General features: G+C 40.4%; 1 protein-coding gene across 4 annotated transcripts in view; it reads left to right on the forward strand.

The window, feature by feature from the left end:
- Positions 1-18,299, forward strand: part of atp11b (ATPase phospholipid transporting 11B (putative)) — a 58,301-nt gene extending 40,002 nt beyond the window's left edge. For 3 of the 4 annotated variants that reach the window (XR_004846494.2, XM_035943165.2, XM_023298867.3), the window contains 2 exons: positions 7,332-7,495; positions 13,192-18,299. Coding sequence is in view for 3 of the 4 variants with exons in the window: in XM_035943165.2 (XP_035799058.1) it covers positions 7,332-7,495; positions 13,192-13,273 (246 nt within the window). In the remaining variant the exon portion in view is untranslated. Of the gene's footprint in view, positions 1-2,928; positions 3,066-7,331; positions 7,496-13,191 lie in introns of those variants that run through there. The other variant, XM_035943167.2, reaches the window with a different exon arrangement.
- The last annotated feature ends 1,625 nt before the right edge of the window (positions 18,300-19,924 follow it).

Consider the following 19,924-nt stretch of genomic DNA (forward strand, 5'->3'; position numbering starts at 1 on the left):
CGTTGTGGGGTTGGAGATCATGCAGAAGAATGTGATATCAAGCCTTCAGACGCTGCATGTGTTGCATTGTAGGCTGACACAGAGAATGTGTTTTGAGACCTCTTCCACTCTTGCCTGTCACAGCATGGTGTTGTCATTACCCTACCCACCCACTGCATGAACAAATAGGTAAATGATGTGAATGAATGAATGAATGAATGTGAAATCCCACGGCACTCCTTACTCACTTAATTTTGACTGTTCCGTCGCCACTCGTTATAATGTGAGAGCGATGTTGTAATGCAGAGACCCTTTTTGGGGTCATGATTTGGAAATCACAGCTCTGACTACAACATCCTGTATCAGGGTATCTGATCAGATCTGCCTCCCGACCATTACCAAGTGGTTTTGTCTTACAACCACAGTCTGGCATGCCCCTCACAAGTGGCACATCGATCAGTCGCATGGTGCAGCCCATCAAACCACCCCTTTCTCAATATAGCATGGTCCATCCTCATGACATATGTCCAGCTGGAAGCCTTCAAACTGGCTTCACCACTTGAGACACCCTCCTTACCTCAGAGTTGTCCTCCTGCATGGTTTCAACAGATTCACAGAACAGGACTTATAATCTAGTACAGATGCATGACAAACTCTTGAAGTGGTCTGGGCCGTCTTGTACCAGCAGCATGATGCAGTCTTGTTAGACGCATGATGAACAGCTGTGTTGCTGCAGTCAGTGGACTGATGAATTCAAGATCTTACACTGTCACAGCTGATATCACTATAAACAGCCTGCAAGGGAAATGCTAACATTAGCATGAGCTTCTTTGGATAAAGGCAAACGACCAATGTCCAAAGAAATACCTTGATCTTAGACTATGGGTTGAGTTCATTTAAATGCTACTTTGCCTTGAGCACATCTTCACCTTTACAGCTATATAGCATGCTAATTTGTATGCTTCTCAGGAATTACTTGGAAATCTAACTGTCATATTCTAAAAATAATACGCTGTTTTTAATGTTTATAGTGATTTATAGCACACTTAGTTGCCAGTTTGTACACCTCACTAAAACCAAAGCAGCCTAATACATGTAATAAATCGTACCGTCAAGTAGATCCAAATTTATGGTCTTCTTGTAGGCTGTAGTTAGTGGTGCGATTGAGTTGTATTATACTGCAAGATGCTATTAGTCAATTCTAAATTATGTATTATGGATGAGATAAAACATGAGAAACTTGCCTGTTAACAAAGCAGCTTTAAAATGACAATGACCATCAGTCAACAATCTGAAACAAAAACTAAATGTGTAATTCCTGACAGTACAATTCATTGCATAGCTGTTATCATATTTATTCTAGACAAAGCAGTTCTCATCATACAAACTTAATGAGCAGAAGCAAACTAAAGATTTGTAGATCATTGTGTTAATTGAGAGCACATAGTACATTGTGCAAAAGAGATCCTATTGCCTCGATTTGAGTAATTTGTTTGTTGAATTAGTAAAAATACCCATGATGCTTTTATTGAGTTTAAAATCAAAGGGATATATTCATGTCATTGTGCTGTATAATGCAATTTATTCAGTTCTGTTGAAATAATTCCAGTACCTGTCAGGATCTTTTTTTTACCTAATTAGATTAGATGGAAGTAATCACAAAAGAACCCAGAGGGCTCTCGTGGGTTTACTGTTGTTTGCTTTCTCTGTAGCTCTGATAGATTCAGCAGCAGGTTAATTGGTTTGGATACTAATAGATTCGCTCTTATCTGTGCTTCCCTTGAGACATCTTTCGTATGCCTCAAGCTTCTTTCTGCTCATTTGTTGCCTACTTTTTCAGCTGTTTCTGAGCTTACCGGCCTTCTAGCCACTGTGCTCAGTTGTCTTTGCTTTGTGGGAAATAAAAGCTGTCCTCCACTGACCTCATCATCCCCTTGAAATTTTCAGAAAGGCCTTGTCACAATTAGTGATTTATGATTATCTCACAGTTCCAATTAAAATTTGGTTCAGATCTGCAACAGGGGAATAAGACCAGACATGCACAAAAACCAGGAACCAGCTGATCCCTTGCCTTGTAAGCCAAAAAGATTTTTCTCAACTCAGTTGCTAAGTTGATGAGGTCACTTGTGAAGGCTCAGCCATTGCTTTGCTCTCTGTGTACTGTGAGTACAAGTATATTAGAGAACACTATAGAGTGAGGGTCAGAAATGTCCTCAGTTAACTGGCCCCCTACAGTGCAGCATGGACTGACTCACTGACTGACTGACCGCTTGTTACGGACTAATTATTCTGCTATTTGGTGAATAAGCAGCACTACAAAACGTATCCACTCTACTCATAGATCTTTAGTCTTTAACTGAGTCGCTTCACTGGAAAATGGAGGACATGTCCAGTTGGAAAAGCCTAATTCTAATCTCTGTCAGACAAAAAATTGCTCAAAATTAGGATTTGTTCAAATCGAGCATCCTATCCTGAAACAAGACCATGCTTAAACACAAGACTAGATACCAGAAAAACCTTGAAACAAGTACACTAGCAGTCAAAAGTTTGGACACACCTTCTGGCTTTGTGCATTGTACACTAATACTGAAGAGATCAAAACTATAGAAGAATACAAATGGAATTATGTTGTAAACAAAAAAGTGTTAATCTTCAGAATTAATCTACAATGTAGAAAATAATACAAATAAATGAAAAGCATTGAATGAGAAGGTGTGTCCAAACTTTTGACTGGTAGTGTAGAAACAGTATTTTCGGATCTGAACATCCAATTAATAATTTGTTTAACATGGAATAAGAGACTAAATGACTAAGATGGATATTTTTTGCAGTGTGATTTGTTATGTTGCTGTGTCAGTGTCTGGCCTCCCATCAGTCTCCTTGGGTGACTGATGGATGAGCCATTTGACTAGCCAGCAGGGCTCACTGTAAGCATCTTGTGTCCTTCAGATGGAAGAGGGTGAGGGTTCAGTCGGCCCAGAATATGACCCTGTTAAAGCCCAGCGGAGCCCAGGGGAGGACAATTGGCACCTGCTAGCTGCTTATCCTCCCCCTGCTGCCCCCAGCCCAGACCCATGCTCCCCTAGGTAGTACCATACTTGTACTTCACTCCCATTGTCCCCCTCGTGCTGTCACTGCTCTGGCATTATGGCTTCACCCGAGGACCAACCAACCCTGGTCACCCCCTCACAGCTGCGGTCAACTGCACATGCCCTTCTGTTTGGTTCCGACAACCTGCACCTTTGATTGTTACCTCATGGCTGTATGTCACAGCTGCCCTCCACACTGCCCTTATATTCATATGTAAAAATACTATTCCTGTATGTCTTTCTGTCCGTCTCACTTTGTATATGAATGACTCCATGCATTCCCACCCAGTCATAATTAACTCATCCTTCCTTACCCTTCCAATGAATAACCTCATCCTTCCTGGCCCAGATGTGACTGACCCTGTCCTCCCTTACCCAACCATGATTGTGCCCATCCTTTCCCTAACCCGGTCTCAATTCACCTCTCACTGTTATTGATCAGGTATGGGTTTAGAGTTTAGACAGAGAGAGAATGCTGTTGGCATGCTGGCTTCATTGTCTTTGCCATATTTTCATTCAACCATCTGCTCCTGCCATACTCAATGATATATCATTGAATGCTTGTAAGTATTTGATAGCTTCAGTAATCCCTTTTAAAGTTTTTTGTTTGTTTTTGTTTTTTTTTGCTTTAATAATTTAACAGTTTCAGTGTGTTGCTTTCTCCCCACACAATGTTCTTTGTGAGCACCATATACCACACTAAAAACCCAACATTATTACGTTGTCATGAATAGACTGAAGCGCACTACAGTTGCCAAAGATACTTTGCTTTCTTGTTTCTGTTGTCAACCAACAAAATGTTGCGCTAAATAAAAGAACCAAGCTGAACTCTAACTAATATAGTAAATCAACCAAACTCTGATGTCATCCATATTGCTGTCATTGGTCATTTTTTGCAACTCATTCAATTCTGGCATTTCTGCAAAAGTCTAAAAACAAAAGATTACCACAGAACTAGCCTGATTTTACAGGGGGCATTGTCTGACACCTGCTTGTTAGAACTTTGCAAGGTAATGGCACCAAGGAGCTGGCTGGAAACAGTACAGAGCTGAAATAACCAGTTCAGCCGATACTTCTTCTAGAAGCTGATATGTGAATAGCAAGTCCTGTGATGACTGATTGCTGCTTCACCAGTTGATGCTGTGGCTCTTTGGCTTGAGCAAGCTAAATCAGTCATCATAATGAAAAGTTTTTATCACTCGTGGTCATACTAGCATAGAAACACCAAAGACATTTTACCAACATATAAACACTGGCCTCAGTCACATTAATGCCCATAGCACAGCTGAGACTTGGTGGCTTTTTTCTGTGGTTTAAAGTAAATCTGTTTGGAAAAATCACAGACTGAAACCTCAGCTTTTCTCTTCATCATGGTAGAAGTGGAGACTTATATGTTATAGCTACACAGATAAGTTTGTCTGCATATTTTTCAAAGACAAAAACAAAAAGAAAACCCCATGTTGTGATAGAGACAGAGCCTTGAAACCTTGGAGCACCTGACACTGCCAGAATAATTCATAGTGAGATCAAACTGAGTGTGTTCTGCTGTGGCCAGCCAGGAAGCAGAACTTTGGTTTCTTGCCAACAGTATCTCCAATTTCTGCTGCTGAGAAATCTACCAACAGCAACATTATAAGTCAGAGCACTGTAGAATTCATGAGTGGCACATTCAGTCATGAATACAGGACAGTTTTGTATTACATCAAAGGGGACAACATGAAATAATCAAAGACGAACATTTAAAATTAATTTCCTTATGAAGCAAAATTTGGAGATACTCATTAACTCATTGAGTCTACCTCGTGTTTACGTTGCTCTGCCTGTCCTGAAAGAAGTTAATGGCACTCCATTAATTGGGAGGATGATGTGTTTTTGTACCAGAGTAATTTTTAATCATGACAAATGACTCAACACATAATACCTGAAATCACAAGAACCAGGTGGGTCCCTAAAGTAAATCAAGGGTTAATCTCTAATTTTGCTGTCCTCCTAGGCTGCACAAAGGGAGGGTACACAATGCAAACTAAATGAGTGTAACCTCACACCACTCTGTCTCTGTTTTGTCTTTGTCTCCTCTCCGTCACACACCGTCTCTCAGGTGCTGACTCAGATAAACAGAGCCACCTGATCCCACAGGTTCCAAGGCAGCAACTTCAATCAGCTTTATCTACCAATGCATCACTGGCTCTCTGAAAAATCTGATTAGTCTCAAAATCTATTTTTAGCCTTATTATTCAGACAGTGAGAGGTTTCCTTGCACTGCAAGGCAGCTTCTACATTGATACAAGCAATATTTTGGAGTTTTATATTAGTTTTCACATATATGAAAGGAAGTGAGTGGGAAAGATGATGGCGGCGCTGTATTGTTTCTTATCATGTGCATGTATAAGATAGCAGCACAGAAGACTTCATATTCCAGATACCCATTTGGACTTGATGAACTATGATACCACACATCTTGTTCAATATAGTCCCGATACACAGAGTTACATATGATACGTGCAGAGGGTAGGTTATTAAGAAATATGCATAAACTAATAAAATGCCTTTCTAAGGGAAGAGAAGTTAAAAGGAGCTTGGCTTAAATAACTGCCTATGAATCACACCAGCTGGCCTTGGTTCATGGTTAGTTTATGCTGAAGGATGTGGATTGGACGCTGAGTGATCCATCAAAAATATGACAGGCTAGCAGAAAGACCTGAGCTGAGCTTTAGAGGCCATGCAACAGAGAGACAGCTCATCTTGCCTTGAAGGATCACTCTGAAATCATTTTATACCACCAGAGGTGCATCCTGACCCACTGCAGTGAAATTAGCGGCCAATTAAAATAGAGTGGATTGTAGATTCTTTTTGATAGTGCTTCGACCTTCTTACTGGTGCTTAAATATCTGAGGAGAGCAATCTGTTACTCTGAAGTGCCCAATTAAATATAGTGTCTTTACTTTGCTGTAGATTATGCACACAGTATCCTGTGTAAGATGCCCAGCCACTATTATAATATGTAATATAAGGCCCCATAGAAATTTGTAATAGTTTAAAATTGACATTTGGAAAATAGGTAATCTGAATTGCGGATGTTGAAGATTCTTAATCAGATAAGTGTCGTTGATAATTTATTGGATTAGAAATATATTAACTGAAAAGGCCAAAGATGAGGGACAAGCAGTTTAAATGTGAGAAGATGTTGTAGATTTCCTGTCGTGGCTGGCTGTGCCCCCCAGGTGATGCAACTTACTTTTTAATGAGATGGAGTTACAGGTGTGTTTACTGACTGAACTCAAGGCTTTACGTAAAATGAGCCAACCTCTCTGCTGTCTAACTGCTAATTGTAATTTCAGGAGCAAAAGGACTCTGATTACATTCTTTCTAACAACATACTAAATTGTATCAGCAACTCTTTGCCCTGAATATAATACATTTTAGAGGTAGCAATAAATACTGACAGATTTCCTGGACTGATCAAGTTGCTGCGACAGTATTTGTGTACAGCTGTTTCCAGCAGCTGGACTCATGTTAACTATAGTAAATAAGTCACTGCATCATGTAGATCAGCTATGATGATTATTCTGATATCAGTAATATAGTAATGTAATGTTTAAAGAGGTCATTATTGTTCATTTATAGCACTGTAAATTCTGTTTACTTGATCTTTTCTTCACATTCCCAAAGTAGCAGAGATGATTATGCAGCAAACATACTAAATTCACTTATGGAAATTGTTCAAAACTTGCATCCCCACACAAAATTAACTGTATAGCCTGAGAACAGTTGCTTAGCTCTTCGATCTAATGTTGTTTCCAAAGAAGACCAAGGATGCAATCTGCTTTACAACCACCCCAAGTTATACTGCACATCATTTTTGATTTATCACTTTGAGTATTTTTGGTCTGTTTCCTCAAAGATTCTTTTGCTTACAGGTTTAGTGATTTATGTTGTTATTTGCAACGTTTCAGTCCCCTGTCTAGCATGTTTCCAATGTTTTCTGTGTACATCACTGTTGTTGTGACAGCATGCAATATGTCATCCACCAGCTGCCTTATCATCCTGTCAGAAAAAAACAGTCCGCCTGTATCGTGTTGGTTTTAATTCATACTCTTTTCTTCTCTTTCTCCACTCACTTCTGCTTTCCTATTCTTTTGTTTTTTCCTTTGTCCTCTCTTCTTATTTCTGGGATTTCACCGACTCTCCTTATGCCATTTTCCAACTTCACATGCCACCATTTTCTTCACCCTCTCTTTCTGCTCTTTCACCACCTTCCTCCAGTCTCTATCAGCCCCCCAGGCGCAGACCCTCAGCTGTGTGGAGTCCCTGTGCTGCTACCAACATGGGCAGAGTGGCTGTTCCCGCCTGGCCCACTTCCTGGAGCAAATGACCGGACAGTGCAAGGCCAGCGCCAACAATTGCCACGCATCCAGCCGCAGCAACAGGTGGGGAAGACGACAACAACAAGAAACAATGATTATGAATCCTGACGAACCCTCACCATATCTTGGTGTCAAAAATTTGGGCTGCAGTCCGACTGTTATAGCCCATAATGTGACTGTGACGTGACTTTAAGTCTCTCTTGTTCAGATTCTGGTGAAGCTGGGTTTCAGAGGGTCATACAGATCGGTTTTAAGGTGCAGCTTAGCAGGACTTTGGGACAGCAGCCAAAGGAGGAGTTAGAGGCTGAAGATTTGTGGATCAAGCCATCAAGGACGGCACTTTCATGAGTTGTTCAATTCCATCACTGTCAATGTTGGGAGAGTCTGGAGTCTGAACATTTAAATTAACCAGACAGAAAAGTGTGCTTCACCTCTTATCCACAGGAGTGTATTACCAGAAATATGTTGTGTTCCTTGTAAGCAGAGACCAGCGACTGATTAGATTGCGATGGCCATGCTTTCTACACAGCATGCAGGTGTGGTTGTTTGGCAGTCTGGCCAAGGAGAGTTTGGGTTACAGTATTTCTACTAGGGTCCTTTCAATGCTCTGTTTCTGCACTATACAGGCATGGAGCAGGTCTCAATACTACACTATGTCTTGTTTGTGTCGCCCATATGTAAGGGTTTGTCTGTCTGTATCCCATGTGTCTATGTCTTATCATATGCTATGATCTGTTGTTCTGTCTGTCTCCTCTATCTATTCTGTCGTGCTCCCTTCAAATCAAAGGTTGGTGTCCAAATGGGAGGTAGTTTCTTTTGCCAATTTTCAGTGAAAATTGTCTAATCTCTAATGCACTTTATAGGATGACACCACCACTGTAATAAGTTGTTAGCTTTAGGTTGACTCCTGTATTGTCCAGTGGATCCTCTTATTCATTGGAGGTCTACTCTGAAACCAAACAATGGTTAGCTGGCCAAATCATAAACACTAAATGTGTACTGAAAATGTGTGAAACACTCCAAGTATTAACTCATGATTGAAGAGCTGTCAAAGCACTTCTTAAGTGGAAAGTTGTAGCAACTTGGCTTTCAAGTGCCACTTTGCAATTTTGCATTTAGGTGGCCAGAGATGACAGTGAGCCGTGTCTGAAATATAAAGCCTTCTGTGCACAGTAATAATGAAACATGATGTCAGTTTACCGCACAAAGTGAGCTCAGCTGATGCAGACTGATTCTCTCTTCAGTGCTGCAGGTCCGCTTTGTGACAAATGATGATAAAATATCAACAGTTTTGTCAGAAGGGCTTGTGCCTAGTGCAGCTCTAAAGAGTGGTAAGCTGAGTTCACAGTTTGCTGGTCTGCCCAGTCTGCAGTTTCAATGTGTCTTTTTACCTGAATCCCAGTGACTCGGTGGGGTCATTGATTAATTGACCTGATCAGCTCTTTCTGCTGAGCAATCAATACTCCTCAAAACAGCTTGGGACTCTCAGTATTGATTAGATCCGTAATGAATATGTAGCGCTCTTGTTCTTTGTGTGCTAGTCTTTTTCAGGAGACTTTGTACAGACACGGGTGGTGTGGGCTCGCATGTTTGTTTCTTCATAACTGTGTGTTGTAAAGGTACTGACAGCATGCATGGTGAATAAGGGAAGCAGTGTTTCTCCTTACCCTCCCTTCAACCCCTGTGGACAGCAACCTGCAGACTCTCTGTGATAACACTGTCTTCTACGCAACCACAGAAAGAAGAAGAAAATCATTAACATGTTTCACATCAAATAATCCATTTAAACTTTGAGTCAGCCCATGAAGAGCATAAACCTTCTCCTGTTCTTCACTATTTATACCCGTCATTATTTCCCAGACGTTTGTTGGTAGGATATCCTCCATAAAATATCCCACTCAGGGTCATTTCACTGAAAGACACAAAACCATTTTGCTTCCAAATAAAGTGGCCACTAAATGCATGATTAAATTTAGATGAATTTCTTCCTGTGGGAATGATTGATCTGTTTTCTGACCTTGGCACGAAGCAGCCAATTGGATTCTTCAAAGTGAGCAAACAGCAGCCAATTTGTACTCTCCAAAGGATAAACAACAACAATGAACACAGAGAATATATTGTCTAGGTGTGCTTTATGCTGTAAATAGAAAGAGCATAGTCGACTAATATAATTGAGGCTGAATCTGCAGGTTTATTTTTTGTCCCTCCTCCCCTTTTTGTCTCTATCCTCTCTTCCCCCCACTTTACGAACCCTCTATGTACCACACACCGTTGTCCGTCCCTACTGTCCCTGTCTTCCACCTTTTGGGTTTGAGGAGATAATTGATTGAATAAGTGGTGAGACTCACCACATTTGGCCTTAATGCTAGGATACTGCCATAGGGGAAAGGGAATATATCTACCCATTCCTGTATTCTATGCTTAATGACTGGAAAGGACATATAGCAAGCATAATTACAACTTATATAATACTTAAAGTATTTATCTGATATTTACTGGAAGCCCGACTGTGGTTGGCTGCTTGACTTGGCCTGTTGTTTCAGCACTGAATGCTACAGCTGAATCATGGCTAGAAGCAACAAGGCAGGAACAGACACGGATGTCAGGAGTCCACAGGAGTCCAAGATGTTTTTAATAATAAACAAGATAGGCGCCCGTTTAGATGTCACACCCAGGCAGCTGGGTCTCCATCCAATTGCCAAGCAACTTTTACTGAGACCTTTTGGTATAAAATTATGCAGTTGAAAATGAAGACATGTGAGCTGTGGTGCAAAAAAGCTGAACAATCCTACTTGTTTATTTCAGCAGCTGATTCTTTAAGCCTGCGTTGTTGAACTGCTGAAAATATTAATTACAACTTAAGGCATCTGCATTCCAATTTGAAAATAGAGGATGGAGATTCAGCTGCCATCCTGCTCCTACTCCTCTAAGAACAAGGGGACCATACCTGAAAACCAGAGAGGCTGCTGGGAAGTGTAGTCTCAAAGAGTCTCTTTTTCTGCTACGCGCTGTATCTACTAATTTTTTGTACTGGATCCTGAAGCCTTATATGTGCTTCTGAGAAGAGGCCAATGTTGAGGGCATGCTTGTTTTGTAGCTGGGGGTGTTCCAGTTGGGTGGAGTCTACCTTCTCTACAGGTTTAAATTACAGGAACTCCACTCTATTTGTCTACGAGAAGCTACAAAACAAGGATGCCCAGACTGTCTTGTTGCATGGCGGCTGCTGTTGCCTTTGGTATTTTATATACGATGTAAACCTGTATGTATTTGTGCCCCCCTCACACACTCCCCCTCCTCCTGCACTTGTCTTTTTCTGTCCTCGCTGTGTCTTTGTCCTTCCGTGTCTGAAATCTGCATAATGTTGTTCGACCTTCCAGATTAATTATTCATGTGCTGTTAGCGTCCCCTGTGAGCTTGATCTTGTCAGAAATCTGCCTATTCTGTTCTTTTCTTGGGCTCATGTTCCCACTGGCTTGTGCCAAAAGTATTTCAGTTGCTAATGTCCTCTTAGTCTACCGTAACCCGGGGAGCAAAGATGGTTTTAGCACTGAGATGTTTCCGTTTGACCCCAGCCCTGGTAGACAGCTGAGTTAGTGTGGGAGCACGCGAGAGGGCCTCCAGTCAAAATACCATTTGAGTCATCAGCCTATTTAAAGTCCCTGGGTGGCCCTGTTTTCTGTTTACCAGGTCTTAAAACGGTTGTCTTCATCACAGAGAGCACTGAGAAATGAAAGATCAGGAGCAGCTGATTTTTAGCATTTAAAAAATCAGCTGCTAAATCAACAGGTGCAGAGTTATGCAGTTCTCCTCTGGTCGCATTTTCAGCTATGAAACATATGAGCGATTGTACATTTCAGGCTTCACTCTTGCAGTCACGTGAAGATCAGGTGGATCAGTCAGAATGGAGATACTGTTCAAGTGATGTTGAACCACAGTCAGCCTGCTACTCCCTGCTAGTGCTCTGAGGTAGAAGCTCTGATCATCAACTCAGCTTCAGCTTTGATGTGAGTCAGCGCAGTGGAGGTTGTTTTGCTGTGACCTTTAACGGCGGATTCAAACAGCAGCAAGCTGTGACTTCCAGGATGTATCCGTGTTCTTCTTGTTCAGCCCAAACACTGGTCTGTCAATCCCAAAATGTTTTCAGTGGTTAACAAATGGATGAGATCCAAAGTCTGTCATGCCTCTAAATATAGAATATAGAAAAACAGAATATAGAATTTTATACTGTGTGTTTAGTGCTTTGGAACATGGTACAGTATAATACATATTTTTCTAGTAAAGCAAATATATTGAAATAGCTAACACACCTTCAGGATGTATGTTTTACCTGCAGGAAATCAAGTACTGATGGTTATTCTTGAATGAGGCCAGAATGTTGCTGATGCTTGTTGACCATGACTTTTTTTCTCTTTATAATAATTGTGTTGATTTATATCCATAAGTTGAGTAACTCAAGTCTCACCTCAAAAACTCAAACAACAAACAAGTCAGATCCGGAAAAGGAAGCAGATTTCAAATATTTAAACAGCTTTACAACAGCAGGAACTGCATGTTTTTAGAAACTGGTCTTTTTCACCTGTTGAACCTTTGTCACTAAACATTATCAAAACTACATCAGCAGCAGACTCTGGTGCATTGCTGCTTTTGTGGAACAGTTATAAAGTAAATCAGAGAGTATAGTGTATATATGCATATTTAGTCTCCATTTCTTTCCTGTTGGGCCTAAAATCTATAAAATCTTAATCTGTGTTTTATTTGATCGTTCAGTTGCAATATGTCCACAGTTACTCAGTGCTTTAATTGTAATTGGTGATGTTTTCTTGGTTGTTTTTATAGTTCTGTTTTCTTTCTACAGAACAGCAGTGGTGGTACAAAGAGCAGAAATTATTGTATCCACTTCACTAAATACAAATTTAATGTCCGTCAGTAGTTAATTTCTCAGCTTACTGGATTGTGTCAGCTCTAGGTGTTTATTTAACATTTTAAACTGACATCTAATTTAACTCCAGGTAGCAGCATTCATTACTCAGAAGCCTAAAATTTTGGTTGAAGTTATTTTTTAAGTCGAGTATTACTGACTAAATTCACAACAATCAAAGGTAAAATTGTGATATTGTCACCATTAGAAGTGTAACACTGTGTGGGCATGTTTTCAAACCCACAACTGTATACACATACACGACCGTTCAAAAGTTTGGGGTCACTTAGAAATGTCCTTATTTTTGAAAGAAAGCAGTTTTTCAATGACAATAGCATTAAATGAATCAGAAATCCAGTCTAGACATTGTTAATGTGGTAAATGACTATTCTAGCTGGAAACAGGAGCATGAGCATCGAAACTTCTTCACAATGAAAGGTAATGACAGGAGTAATAGAAATATTTAAATCTGCCATTCATATGAACCAAAACCCTTCAATCTGTGCTAAATAATATTCCTTAAAAAATACATTTGAGGTGTTTTTAAATAAAACAGTTTAAACTTGTTAAACCAGTATTATTGTGAGTTTATGAAGAGAGACTTTTGATACTCATCACTACTAACATCACACCCATTGCTAACTCTTCACCCATCCATTTCTCCCTCTTCTCTGCTTCCTCCAGTCAGGCTGTGTAGATTGTAATCCAAACCTCACTCACACACACACACACACGCACACGCACACGCACACGCACACGCACACACACACACACACACACACACACACACACACACACTGCATCAGTCTCCTAACCCTCAGTCACTGCTGCCTGTTTTCAGGTCTTGGAGCGACACGGAGAACTTCTACTCCAACGATCGCAGCATCCTGACGCTGTCGCCCATCGAGGCCACCCACTGCTGACTCCCAGCGCCACTGACTTTAAACACACAGGACTGGGGGAGAGTTACCACTCCGCTATGAACCATAACCACACCCCCCTCCGCCCTTCCACCATTTTGTAAACTGCTTCACTTAAAACTCAGTGCACTCTCAGCTGGAGTCATCGCAGTCACACGGGATGAAGAACCTGAGGACTTGGCTCGCTGCCGCAGGTTGATTCATCCTTCACCAGGTTGTGTCCCTGAGTGAATCAATTCTTAGAAAGGCTGAGGGGAAGATCAGATGGGAGCTGCAACATTGAAGGAAATAAAATTTGTAATGCAAAAGTCAGCCTGGCTTGACGTCTGTGGAGCTGCAGTCCTTCATGTCAGAAGATTCAGGTTTCAGCAAGTCCTGTAAAATCACCTGAACACACCTTACAGGAATCCACTACCTTTAAAAGTGTCTTTAATGGTTAAAGTCTGTCTGATCAGCCCTTCGATCCATGAGTTCTTACAGAGCTATTTATTTTTCATTTTCTGATCAGCTGCCAAGCATTTATTCTTGTGACTGGCATTAAATAGACCTTCTAAGTCTAAGCAGACACAGAATGGAGATTCCTGGCTGTCTGCTATTTTTGCTACAGAGGTACGCTAACCCAGCCGGTTTGGATAAGTGGACCGACCTCAGCGGAGGTCACAGTCGGTTTGACAAACCAGGATCCTGCATGTAGCACCAGGGCAGAAGCTGGGGAGCGTCAGACTGCATTATGAGAACACCTCCGAGGTGTCGACTAGCAGCGAAGGCTCCACATCAAACTGCTTCCAGAAAACCGCTCCATAAACTTCTAACACGGGTGTCTGTCAGCTGCCGACCCCACTGCTGCACCTTCTTTCTCATTCAGACTGAAAGGGAAAAAGCTAAACCGCCCACAGTCCTGTAGCATCCAGAGCCATCCTGACCCAGAGGTTCTGCTGACTTGTCTCCTTCAGCCTTGCAGTACTCTCTCAATACTGTACGTGGAGCTTCAGCTCTGCTGTGGTACCAAAGACCAAAGGATTCCGACTGGAGTTTGAAAGAGAAAGTGTTTATTTTTGTGCCTGATTGTACAGAAGCTTATATATTGTTGTTAAGAAGACTAGTTGTTGTTCGTGCTGCTTACTCGTCTGACTGTTCAGGCCTCTTGTCTCCCCGATGTGTCGCTCTGAAAGAGGCGGGATGTTTAAAAAGCCATACATTTTGAAGAGGTTCTATTATTGAGAGATTACTGAAGGTACTGCAGATGGAAGCTGTTTGAGCCTGTTGCTACTTTGTACTCATCCCCTCTAATGCCTTTTCTCAATCAGCCCGACGACCAAAGGTATCTCAGCATTAAAGACAGTAAGGATCAGGGCATATTTGAAGGGTTTTCTAACATCTGTACACACAGATTTGGAGATAAAATCTTTCATCTGAGTTGCCTGGAAACATTTCTGATCAGAAGATGGTATCGTTTTTATTTCAGTGGGACAAAAATGGCTTTAATGGTGAGATGCTTTTCCAAATCGCGGCTGATGCATGTCAACACAGACAGCAGAATGTCTCTATGTTCAGATAGATAAATATAATTCACTTTGAGCAGATAGGAAAAGAAAAGCAGAGCGTTTGCACAAATCACATCAGATTCATATTTTATTGGTTTTCTTTTCTGAAAAAAAATCATTGTCACCCGTCACCACTGAAATCATTTAAATCACCTGTTTGCTGTTACATTGTTTTTGCCATGTGTGTGTTTCTCTTCACCAGCTGTTGAAGTGTGTCTGTGTGTGTGTGGAGGTTTAATGTTTCTCTGTGTGGCGGCCGTGTTGGTTGAAGGTACAGTTTGTCACGTAGCTTTGTTGAATGATGCAGGTCAAAGGCCGTGTCTCTTTGACACTCTGTTCCCCCGCTGTTGATCCAAAATAAGCTGGAAGGAGGAGCTTTGTGACGGCTCTTATTTTGAGGAGAACTCCAGAAGGTTCTTGACAGAAGCGTACCGTAGAAATCCCCCAAGACAACCGTTTTAGACGCAGCGGTACATGCCTCAGCTCACACAGGGAGCGTTCAGAGTCACAGGATGTTTGTGTTGCTATGGTTCAGCATGTTGTCTGTCATACTGTTGTCAGTCAATTCATTGAATGTCCTTGTTGTTTATTTTCTATACGGTTCTCTTTGTTCCTTTCTGTTCACACGGGTGCAACTGCCAGTGGAAGTGTCTATTTATTATTGCGATACTTTTTTTTCTGTATTTGTGTTAGATTTTTCTTACATATCGATGTATCTGTAAACAGGATGTTAGTCTGCCATCAGATATTTAAAAGAGCAAAAGGACGCTTCCAGTTTTTAACCAGTTGACCTCATATCTGCTATTAAATCATCTACCTTGATACGCCTGTGATCTGTGCATGGATTAAGAAAAGTACACCGTCATAGGTTTCACAGCCGACCCTTTAACTGCCACAGAGAGTCCACTTCTATCAGGCTCACATTTTTTTTACTCGCCTTGTCGCCTAAAGTAATATCCATGTCTGTATGTGAACTGAACGAACTATTGATCGGTGAAAAAGTTCTTTTTGAGGTGAGCGACAAAATCCAGTGTCCTCATTCTGTGCACGCTGAACAGTGTCAGCAGTCGGACTCGGAGGAGTTTTCTTCTTTTCAGTAAGCAGAGTTCCTGCTTTGATTCTCCCTAAACTGCTGTTTCCCACTGAGCTGCAGTAGAGGTATTTTTGCACAGAACAAGGAGGACCCAATTTTGTGGATATTATTATGGCCAGCACGAATCCAAGCGAGGAAAAACTCTGAATGCCTGATTGTTGTTTTAAGACAGACTTGGAAAAATGTGAGCCTGCCGTGTCGTTTATTGTCTAAAACTGATGAGGAGCAGAGCTGGGTGATGTGGTCGATCCACAATACTCCTATCAGTCTCCAGTTAAAGTCTGTTTGTTATTTTCCTTTAAACTACTCAGAGGTCAGTGGATGCCATAAATGAATCATCACTCGGCTCTTGTGAGGTCAGATTTGACAAAAACGGGAAAAAAAAATCATCCACCAAGTTAGTAGAAGCATCAACGAAATTAGACGACCGCTAGCCTCGGTGTGTTGGGGCATCAGTGCTGCGACGCTGCTGATTTCTGCATGATATTTTGGAGCAGATGGCCGAGGAGGGAAGTCTAGTGCTTCCCTGCCAAAGGCAAATGAGACGGAGCTGTGCAGAAACACCTGCAGTGTTAGAGCAGATCTGATGCCCCCTTGTGCTCAGTGTGGTGACCCTTAGTGTTCAAAACTAAACTGATGAGAAAAGCACACTGTGACATGAGTAATTATGTTTTTAGAACTGTTAAAGTCGAGGTAGGCAATATGTTTTGGGCGTCACTGGACAAAGATTACATTATAACCAGTCAGTGTGTTGTAATTGGAGCTCCAGAGGAAACTAGACCTTCGTTTTTGCAGCCTGACTCAAGTTTCAGGCTTTAGAAGATCTAACCTGTTATGGGAGATTTGGCCGAATATGGTGCTTTTCAGAACACATCAGGTGAGTAAACATTTTAGAGTCAAAATTAACCCAGTTTAAAGTTTGAAAATGTGGAAGAAAAAAATATTTTCACAGTGAAACTTCTGATGTCCACATTTTCAACATTTTTGAGAAATCTTTGGACATTTTTTGATGGAAAAAAAAATGTTTAAAATGTTTCTTAAGAACGTTCACAAAAAAATCAACCAAAATCCAGCGAAATTCACTGGATTTTGGTTGGTTTTAATGTGAATGCTCTTAAAGAAAGTATTAGAAGTTTTACTGATATATATGGAATCACTTTAGATATTTTTAGGATTTTTTTTGGAAGATTTTTACAAATTTTTTGAAAATATTTAGAATTTTCTTGCCAAATTTGGGGGATTTTTTTTAAATAAAACTTTTACAGGAAACTTTTAAAGAATTATTGGAATTTTATTTTATTTTATTTATTTGAAAAAAAAGATAAAAGATCATTTGGCGGAAATAAAAATGAGACTTTATGGAGCATTTTACAACATTTTAAAATAATAGAGTTTCATTTACTATTTTCTGGTTAAATATTTAGGATTTGAACACTTGAGGTCTCCACACTCCCCCACGTTTACGCCAGAAACCAAAAATACCATCCAGCAGTAATTAAGCCTCAAACCAGGCAATCAGATGAGATGTAAACGCCAGAAGTAATTCACTCTCAAGTGGCACCAAAGTGGTGTTTTCACATCTGTTTTGCTCGGGTCCGAACAGCTGTGGACCGATCATGTGAAAACCAGGAGCAGATTCTCTAAAGCGCTGCAGCACTGACGTCATGGTTTGGAGACGAGGCCTCCGGGGCGTTTCCAGGAGCAGGAAGATTACTCAGACACATAATTCAGAAAAGAGATTTAATATTTGATCACACCTCAGCTCTCTGATGGTCTCCATGTCATCCATCAGAGGCAACATCTGAGCTTCACCTTGTTCAAAGAGACCCAGAGCTCAGTCTGTCTGCAGGAGTTGCTGCTGTCGGAGATACTGTCCATGTCTCATCTGGGTCCATTCTGAGCTAAAAGAGCTCTGAGCTGCTGGAAGAGTGATGATTCACTTTCAGAATTTGTGTTAATTTTGCCTATAAATTGTCCTTAAACTTCAGCCTTCACTGTTGTTTTGAAGTTCTGAACTTTTGACTGCAGACAGATGACCTCAGTGCAGAACAGCTTCTAAAAAGACTCCATTGAATTAAGGCTTCCGTGATCAAATCAGCTAAAAAGCCGGAGTCGGAACTAAAATGTCAGTTTGCAGCAGAATGTTGTGACTCAGCGTCATCCAGTCAGACAGCAGGCTGCTCGTCGTCTCTGTGGAAACCATCTCTCCTCCTCCTCTCATCAGTAAATCGTGTCGCACCTGACAATTAATAAGCCACCGCCATCACTCTTCTGTTCACTGATATCTGATGCTGTGTCTGTCCGTCCGTCTGTCCGTCCTCCTCCTGTCTGTAAATCTGTCTTATAGCTGAAGATGCGGTTCTATTTACGAAATAAATACATTTTTTCAGAAGCGGGTGTTTATTCGTTGTTTATTCATTAAAGTGCAATCATGAGAAGGAGACATCAACTGAAACAAAACAACAATAAAGCAGCTCACAACAGGTAAACAACCAGACAGCTTCCATGATGTTAATGAAGGAGAGAAATCTAATTAGGATTCAGTCAGATTCACTCTGACATGAAGATCTGCAAGGAGGAAGAAGTTTAATTAAAAAAGCTAACCTGATGGGTTTGTTTGTTTTTGCATTTGAACCTGTTTTTATATGTAGCATGGAGTCATTTAATCAGCCAAACAATTAACTAACATCGTGATAGTCGATTAGGCTCCTCAGATATTCTCTGGATGATATTCTCCACCTCAGATTTGAGAATTCCTTTGGGCTGTTTAGAAACAACCTGCTGGACCAGGAGATAGAGAAAGTGTACAATAATAAGTAAAAGAATGAGACATTATGAAATGAAAACAGAATCTGGAAAGCACATTTAGAAGAAAAAGCTGCTGGAATCAAATAAACGTACTGCAATAAGTGACCAAAAGTTACCTTCAAGTTTAAAATAAATGTAATAATGTGACTTATTTTTTGTCAACATTTGGATGGATCCATGATTATCTATTACTTATGTGTTACATATTAAGTGCTTTAGGTTTGTACACAGGTATAATGTGATGACTTGTTTTTCCAATTTAACAGACTAAAAGTTTAACTGGCAAATTTAAAAATAATTATTTGAAAATAATTTGAAAATAACCATGACAGTATACTACCAAAGTGAAAGATTAAGATATTATTTTAGATTAATCTGAGACCCCTCCACCCTGTTTTCTACATTTCTGCCTAATGCAGCTTTAATGGACACAAAATGTGAGACAAGTAGTAGTTACAGAGTGGAAAAAACTGTTCAAGTAATTTTTTTTCAAAAAAAAAAAAAAAACTATTCAAAATATCCTTTCTTTGCAAGGCTACTTCATGGGGTATCGCAACCTAATAAAACATCATTTGGGGGAAATAAAAGTGAGACTTTATGTAGCATTTTACAACATTTAAATGCTGGAATCAAATAAAAAACAAACTGCAATAAGTGACCAAAAGTTATCTTCAAGGGTCCGTGTACGGATCTGGTAATTGGATTTTCCGTTCTGAAACGGGTATTGAAAAACAAAAAACGAGTGGTGATTTGATTTTCGTTTTAAAATACAAAAATTAAAATTGAACTACAAGGCGTTTTTCCTTTTCATGATCAAAAATGGATATACGATTTTTTCAAAAAATGCTTTTATTTTAGTTTTATATTTAGAATAACAAGAAAGTAAAATCAATAAGAGACAGAAACGAAAAAAGGTCCGTTTTTTCATTTTCGGAGACCGGAAGTGGTCATCAGCAAGTGTGGAGCCAAACAGAGTACGGTGCATAGACTGTACATACATTTTTTTTCGTTAGTTTTCATGGTCAAAATGAGAGATCGGGTGGCCGATCTTAAAATAAATCATTGATTTGTTTTTATAGAGCGTTAAAGTTTTGCGAAGCCAGGGGGCGGGACTACTTGATTGACAGTCTGGTCTGGAATGATTGACAGGTCCTATGGAAGAGGCAGCAGAGACGCTGCTGTCCTCGTTTGGATTAATTCTGATATAAT

The sequence above is a fragment of the Amphiprion ocellaris genome, chromosome 2 (assembly GCF_022539595.1).
Source record: "Amphiprion ocellaris isolate individual 3 ecotype Okinawa chromosome 2, ASM2253959v1, whole genome shotgun sequence".
NCBI lineage: Eukaryota > Metazoa > Chordata > Actinopteri > Pomacentridae > Amphiprion > Amphiprion ocellaris.